Here is an 8472-nt window from a genome sequence, read left to right on the forward strand (position 1 = left end):
AAATTGTTGGGATTGAAGTTTGGTGAATGGGAAAAGGAGGGAAGAAAGTGAAGGGAAAGTGAGCTCCCTTTTGCTTTGGAAAGAGCAAGTATCCCTCATCGGTGGTGGAAAGAAAAAAGGATATGCTTATATTGAGAAATACTTCCTTTGGGGTTAAATGAGTTTGAAAGAAAGTAAGTCGTTATTGTCGCCGCTCGCTTGGCTTGATTTGGGCTTCGGTAATTGATTGATTAATCTTTTTGAATAATTTTTTTTTAAATTAATTAATTAAATTAATTAACGAAAATTCAACCCGGAATAACCCCGGACCCGCGACCCAGTACATTTCTTTCCCGGAATATTTAACATTCCCACCTGTTCCAACAGCCATGGCTGTTTCTGAAAGGTTCCAAACTTTTCATAAACAGTGCCTGAAAATGGCTATAAATATGCCTTGATCCCAGAATCTTTCCTTACGAAATTTTCTGCGCTTCTTCTCCTTCTTATGCACAATTAAAATTTCAGTGTGATTTACATCCTTCGAGTGGTTCGCTCTGTCACCGGCTTTTTTGGTACTAGTACTCTAGTGAGTTAAATCGTTTTATCCTAGAAGGATAATATTCCAGCACCTAGAGTATTTGGGGAAAATAATTTTTTTAAGGATACACCGTGTATTCAGTGGGCTCGATTTTATTCCGAAATATATTTACTGATTCTGGTTTATGATAATCTCCAATTTCTGTCTAATTTTATGTTTTGCTTGTTTCTGTTTTATATTACAGAAATTTACTGTTTCGTAATATTATACTATAGTAATACAAATTGTTAATAATCTTAAGGAAATTAATTTTTATATTGTAATCTGTATTCTGCTTTTGGAGATTAAAACTTGTGTGATTTTCTACTCCTTCTGAATTTTTCTATTTCTGATTTGAAGATATAAAAACTTCATCGGAGTATTAAAATTCAGAAACGATTTGAAGAACATAAAAACTTCATCGTTTTCTTATGAAACAGTATATAAAAACTTCGATTTTTATTTATTAAACGTAGTATTTATCATTAATTACAGTATTGTTTACTATTCTATTTTTTGTCATTAATTAAACTCTTCTGTTGTTGACAGTGAGAAATGGCAATTGATACTGAAAATCCTTCTGCGACTATTGCGACAACGGCGATAGCCTCGTCAAGCCGAACTGCTGTGCCACCGACCAAAAAATCGGAGAAATTTTCTAGAGTCAACTTCAAAGGATAGCAGCAAAGGGTGTTCTTCTGGCTTACCACGCTTGGTATGCAGAAATTCACCAGTGCAGAACCTCCAGTGCCTGCCGCGGACATGCTAGACAACGAGAAATTTATGATTGTTGAGGCATGGAAACAAGCAGATTTTCTTTGCAAAGGCTACATCCTAAGTGCTTTAGAGGATGACTTGTATAATGTCTACAGTGCTATGAATACTTCGAAAGAGTTATGGGATGCACTTGAGAAGAAGTACAAGATTGAAGATGCGTGCTTGAAAAAAATTGTGATTGCCAAGTTTCTAGACTATAAAATGATAGACAGCAATACCGTTGGAACCCAAGTTCAAGAGATTCAACTTATTTTTCACGACCTTATTGCTAAATATATGATAGTGAATGAAGCATTTCAAGTGGCTGTAATGATTAAAAAATTGCCTCCTTCGTGGAGAGATTTCAAAAACTATCTAAAGCAGAAGCACAAAGAAATGAAGTTGGAAGATCTTGTGATTCGTCTCAAGATTGAGAAAGATAACAAAACAGCCGAGAAGAAGTCTCGTGAAAATTCAACGATTATGGGAGCTAATATCGTTGAGAAGATTACTCCAAAAAGTAAGAAAAGGAAGAGGTCTTTTGGACAGACTACGAAGCAGAACAAGAAAAAATTCAAGGGCAACTGCTACAATTGCAGAAAAATTGGTCACTAAGTCCTTGATTGTCGTCTTCCCAAAAAGGATAAGAAAAAGGGACATGCCAACATAGTGGAGAAGAATGATAACATTGATAATCTGTGTGCAATGCTTTCGAAATGCAACCTAGTTGGAAATCCGAAAGAGTGGTGGATTGACTCTGGAGCCATTCGACATGCTTGTGCTGTCAAAGAAGCATTTGCGACTAACTCTACTGCCGGTCCCGAAGAAGAGCTTTTCATGAGAAATACTGCAACAACCAAAATTGAGAGTTATGGGAAGATATTCCTAAAGATGACATCCGGCAAGGTGTAACGTTCTTACTACTAGAAAAAATTTAGTTTCAATTTATTTACTTGTTAAGGCCTAGGACAAGTCATCATGGCAGTAACTCTACCTAGCAAATTGATAATCCAAAGAGCTAGGTCCAAAGAGATCAAATAAAGTTATGAATGACGGTTCAACATTGTCAAATAACTCAACTCATTCTCGTGATGAAGGCAATGCTCAGAAATTAGGGTAAAGCATTAAGACTTTTTTATGAGTCAATAAAGCTTAAATCTTCTTAATGATTTGCTAATTCTGGCAGGAAATGACCAGATAGTGTGTCTATAGGATTACACGTTTAGAAATTACCTATGTGAGTATGAAGTGTAAGCCGCTTCAAGGGGAATGAAAGTAAAGGCCCATTCTCTAAGCACTCATGAAATTAGGCGGTGTTCATGGCTGAAACGAACACAACCGTGAGAACCATAGATGGTTAAGGGTTGATTGTGTGACTTATGTTGTCTAGGTATACAACAAATCTCGATGGTTCAAAGATATCAAATCTACCGATTGATCGAGTATATCCGATATAAGTTCACTACGAAAAGTTTAAAGGGAAACCTACTTATCTAGATGCACTTAATCCTTGCATGTAAATCACATACTCGTCCTTGCATTCCTTTGTCTTATAGCAATTCTCCATTCATGTGGGAGATTGTTGGGATTGAAGTTTGGTGAATGGGAAATTAAGGGAAGAAAGTGAAGGGAAAGTGAGCTCCCTTTTGCTTTGGAAAGAGCAAGTATCCCTCATCGGTGGTGGAAAGAAAAAATGATATGCTTATATTGAGAAATACTTCCTTTGGGGTTAAATGAGTTTGAAAGAAAGTAAGTCTCGCACCGTCATCGTCGCCGCTCGCTCGGCTCGGCTTCGGCTTCGGATTTGGTCAAAGATTGATTGATTAATCTTTTCTGACAAAATTTCTTTCAATTATTTAATTAATTAACGAAAATTCAACTCGGAATAAACCAGGACCCGTGATGCGATCCGGTCCGTTTCTTTCCCGAATTATTTTAATTCCAACAGCCATGGCTGTTTCTTGTAAACTTTTCAAAAACTGTGCTTGAAAATGGCTATAAATATGCCTTGATCCCAGAATCTTTCCTTACGAAATTTTCTGAGCTTCTTCTCCTTGTTCTGCACAATTAAAATTCCAGTGTGGTTTACAGCCTTCAAGTGGTTCGCTCTGTCACCGGTATTTTTGGTACCAACATTTTGATGAGTTAAATCGTTCTATCCTGCGAGGATAATATTCCAGCACCTCGGGTACTTGAGGGGAATAATTTCCTTAAGGACACACTGTGTATTCAGTGGATTCGATTTTATTCCGAAATATATTTACTGATTTTGATTTCTAACCATCTTCAGTTTCTGTCTAATTATCCGTTTTACTTGTTTCTGTTTTATATTACAGAAATATACTACTTCGTAACATTATACTATAGTAATACGGATTGTTAACAAAAATTGTGTCATGTATATCAATATTTGTCATTTATTTTATTGGATTGAGGCAAACATGGTCCGCCAAACCATTATATCCTCATCTCCCACCCTGACTCCAACAATTAAATATTCTTAAGATCTGAATAACGCAGGAACAACTTTAGTAGCACGTATCGAAAATAAGTGCAAATAATCAAAAGTATATTCATTAAATTCTTAAGTTATTCAGTTTTTACAAGAGTTATTGTTCAGTTACTACATGCAAAACTAAAACCTTAATGTCCATTAATGAGACTCTTTTACTAATAGGAAACTTTATTCTTCATACAACTTTTGCTTATCTTTTCATCTTTAATGTGGGAAAATTATAAGATGTTCTATAACACTAGAAAAAATTATGAAAAAGAAATGGGGAACGCATGTAATTAAAAAGGTTTTTGTCCAACAAAGAAAAGGGAACCCTGGTCCATTTATTATCTTCTCATGACATAACAAAGCTCTCTACACATAAAATATCCTTGTACTTTCTCTCACTAGAAACCTGCATGAACCAGATACTTTGGGTCATGCCAAACCAAGCAAGCAATATTCTTTCAGTAACACTATTGGTTTTCTCTAACTTTCTCTTTGTCCTCTTTCACAGATATTCCCCTTGAGGAAAAAGGGTAGTTCAATCAAAATTTAATCAGTTTAACTTCTATACGTTGATACGAAGGGGAGTCATGGCGTAACCGGTAAAGTTGTTGTCATGTGATAAAGAGGTCACGGGTTCGAGTTGTGAAAACAATCTCTTGCAGAAATGTAGGATAAAGTTGCGTATAACAAACCCGCGTATAACGGGAACTTAGTGCAACGGACATTCTATACGTTTATAGTGTAAAAGAATTATTTTTTATACGTTTAAATAACCATCCTATACTCAATAACATTGAAAGTAAGATAAATGGTCCATTATAACATGTTAAATAAGATTGATAGTTTTAAAAGGTTTTTACATACTATATAAGGATATATAGTCAAAGAAACAAACTTCAGCTCCTTTGAGTCAAATGCGAACCATTGGTGTTCTCAGAAAAGTATTTCAGATCTGTAAGGTTCTAACTATTGATGAGTATCAGACAAGTGTTGGGAAGTCAGACAGTGACACAGAGAAGAAGAAAAAAAGGATTTGTAAGAAAAAAAGAATTTGTTGCTGTTTCTCCTAGTACACAGGTGGAATTTACCTAGTACTCTTTATATATAAACCTCCAAGTATTTTATTACTACTACTACGTTATTTAAAGAAAATGCAATTAGAAGGAAAAAAGAAAATAGAAATTGAAGACCTAAAAAAGAGAAAAAAGGGGTTGTCTTGAATTCAACAGGTGGAACACTACTAGGCCATTAGCAGCAATTCAAACAGGCACCATTAACTACAGTAGCTGCTGTTTTTTTTTTTTTTTTTTTTTTTTTAAATTTTAAAAGTCCACACTGTAGGTAAGCTAAAAAAGAAGAATGTGAAAATGAATTTAAAGTCATTAACTAAACTGAAGAAAGTGATCTGGTAGTCACCTTTATCAGTAAATGTTAGCTGTTACATTAACAGAAAACTCTCAACAGTAAATATGAATTACAGTCAAAAGTATTGAATGAGTAAAAGCTAATGGAAAATTAACCCAATTTTCCCATGAAAATTTTACTTAGATCCATAATCCTTTCCTACAACCTTAGAAAAAAAAAGAAAAAAAATAAAAGATCAAAACTTTACCTTTCAATTCAGTGCTTAATGGGGTTGACAAATTCAGCATCATCAGAAACTGCAGAAACCTCAACTTGGCTAATAATCTCATCATCTAATTCTTCCATTGGAGGAGGTAGATTAAGATCTATTAAACTTCCACCATTTCTTGAAAATTCTAATTTTGCAGCAGTAGGAATAAAAACAGGAACACTAATATTTGCTGCTGCTGTTGAAACACCAATAGCATGTGATCTCTTATGTCCACCTAAAGCTTGCCCTGATGAAAAAACTCTGTAACAAACAGGACATTCATGTATTTTTTCTTCAATTACTCCTACATTTTCCACCACTTCATTATTATAACTTGAAACTTTAATCTTCTTATGACTTGCTCTGTGTCCTCCTAATGCTTGATAAGATCGAAAATTTTTGTTACATGTTTCACACCTATACTTACCTCTACCTCTGTTCTTGGTAATTACTTTAACTTGTACTCCAGAATTTTCCTCTTTACATTCTTCTTCTTCTTCTTCATCATCAGAGTAATGATCAACTTGTTCTTTAATCCATTTGTCTTTAGATAACATCATCAAACAATGTGCAACATCTTCTTCAGGTGAAGTCTCTGAGATTGAACTAACTGGCTCTGTTTCAACCAATGATGAGTAGTACTCTGTAACCTTAACAAAATTGGGATTTATGATACTTGATTTCCTAACCCTTTTGGATCTTCTTGAACGAGTTGGGTTTTTTGATGACTCGGTTTCACTTTCTTTATCTGGAAGAACAACTGAGTCATCAGCAGCTTCTTCTCCAGAGAAGTCGGAAAGATTCAAGATTTTGCATTTTTCTCCATTCTCTTCTTCTGAAGACCAAGAAGATGATGGAATTGACTCAGTTTCTTCACTGATTTGCTGCTGTTTTTGCTGTTGTTGTATGTAAAGATTCATCATATGAGATCTCATATGCCCACCTAAAGCTCTACCATTAGCAAACTTTCTTGAGCAGAGTTTACATGTCTTGTGTTTCTCCATTACACAGAGAAACTAACTTTGAGAGATTTTTCTTCTTTACTTTTTTGCACTTTCTCTGTGTGTGTGTGTGTTTTGTAGAGAGTGGAGAAGCTATAAAGGAGTAGGTAACAAGCATTCCTCCACCAACAGATAGATACAAATGGAAATATTTTTAAGACTACTATATATAAAATCTGATTTTTAATATTTGTTAAATTAGATTTGGATTCAATTGGAGGAGTAATTTTTGTTTCTTAAAACGGCAAAAGGTAATTAATAGAGAGGAAAAGAAAAAGGGTTCAATTAAAGCGTATGCATGAAGGCAGAGAGAGTGAATGGCAAGGACATGTAACATGCGACTTTTGCATTTATTTCCATCCCATTTCTACATTCCCCAAACAGCCCTTATGAATCAGTTCCTTTTTTTTTTCTTTCTTATTTGGTGTATTTATCCCTAATAGAAATTTACAAAAATTACTTTTTTCTTCGACATACAACAATTACTTTACTAACGAAATAATTACTAGTCATATGAATTAAGTTATATACATGGCCTATGTAATTTGTTTTTTAAGTTTTAGTGCAACTTAACCAACTATAGTAGGTTATTGACCTAGTTACATGTATCCATATCAAGTTTATTTTGAAGAGTCACACATTTTTGTATGTCAACTTAATTATATAGTACTTCTTGTGTCTTAATTTATTTATGTGATACTTTTCACTTTTCTAGATTTCAACTTCTTAAATTTGACTGTGTATTTGAATATAAAATCTTTCAGCTTTCTAAAATAAAATTTACATATTTGTAAACAACGTAAAAGTGCTGTAAACTACAATAATTAAAATTTAAAATATTTAAAAGGCTTTTGAAAAAATTGTAGTCAACAAATATTTTATTTAACTCTCAAATTCGAATACCATCACATAATTCAGAATGGAGGGTGTATTAAACAAAATGTATGAATGTTAGTGTATAAAATTTAAACTCGTCCCAAGAAGAGTGCTTAGTAACATGTTAAATTCAGTCAAATTACACCAAGGTGTAAATTTTCTTTTACTATTAGTGGATAAAACTTAAATTTATGTGCTTTTCGCATTAATGAACAAGGTAGGGCAAAATGGGAACAAGATAGGAGGTTACTAGAATAAATTAAGGTTTAATCTTTACTTAAATCAGTGAAGAAAACTGCTGGGTTGTTGTAACGACATATCATAATAAAATACGATGTGGACCAGGGGCCCTTTCTATTTGTAAACAGAAGCTTTACGGATTAATCTAACAAGCTATGAGCAAAATAAAAATTGACAGACCAATAAGAATACTTGTTTGTGCACTCCATTTTTTTTCTTCCTTTTTATTTGATGTAACGGAAAATATTCTTGTCTAGAATGAATTTTAGGACATATTTTATACCCTATATTTTCTCTATCTATGTATTCTTATCAACTGTCTCAAAATATATTTATCAAAATTACAAAGGGACACTGCAAGAATAGTCGGAGTGACACGTTTATTAAAAATAAAAATATAAAGAATTGAGGGGACAATTTGTTGAAAAAAATAATTCCAGTATAAGGGCTAGGAGAAAGGAAAGATTTTGGCATGGTACTGGCTGGACATACCAATAGTGTGTTAGCTTATTTAATTCACCTTGTAAATTTTCATTCTTTTTTTCTTTTTTATTAGTTAGAAGGGGAATAATTAATGTTGTGATTAATAAAAAGTTGCTACTTGGGAAAATAAATTATGCCCTTTAATTAAGGATCTTGGGTTGAATTGTCTAATGGGGGATAAATAGTTGGGGTAGGGGAAATGAGGGAGGAACTAACTAGTTGTCCCCTTTCCATTAAGAAAGGAGTTTTTTAGGAAATTAAGTGCCGTTTTGTTAGGGCAAAATAATGGACTTAGTCTGTGTATTTGCTTTTTTGTTAGATCCCCATTTCAACACGCTTAATTTTCTATTAGTTACTGTAAATGTAATTATGTTTTCGTTGATTATTCACTTTTGTCTTTGCCCTCTTTCGAAACTTAGTTTGCTTGAGAATTGGCTACTCC

At 33.7% G+C, this 8472-nt stretch overlaps 1 protein-coding gene across 1 annotated transcript; it reads right to left on the reverse strand.

Annotated features, from left to right (window-relative positions):
* Positions 1 to 5179: 5179 nt before the first annotated feature.
* On the reverse strand, positions 5180 to 6619 carry LOC104115717 (zinc finger protein ZAT9-like). Its single transcript, XM_009626406.4, has one exon. It carries the CDS (start codon positions 6432 to 6434, stop codon positions 5436 to 5438), a length of 999 nt encoding a protein of 332 aa, XP_009624701.1. The 5' UTR covers positions 6435 to 6619; the 3' UTR covers positions 5180 to 5435.
* Positions 6620 to 8472: the final 1853 nt, after the last annotated feature.

The sequence above is a fragment of the Nicotiana tomentosiformis genome, chromosome 1 (assembly GCF_000390325.3).
Source record: "Nicotiana tomentosiformis chromosome 1, ASM39032v3, whole genome shotgun sequence".
In the NCBI taxonomy this organism is placed as follows: domain Eukaryota; kingdom Viridiplantae; phylum Streptophyta; class Magnoliopsida; order Solanales; family Solanaceae; genus Nicotiana; species Nicotiana tomentosiformis.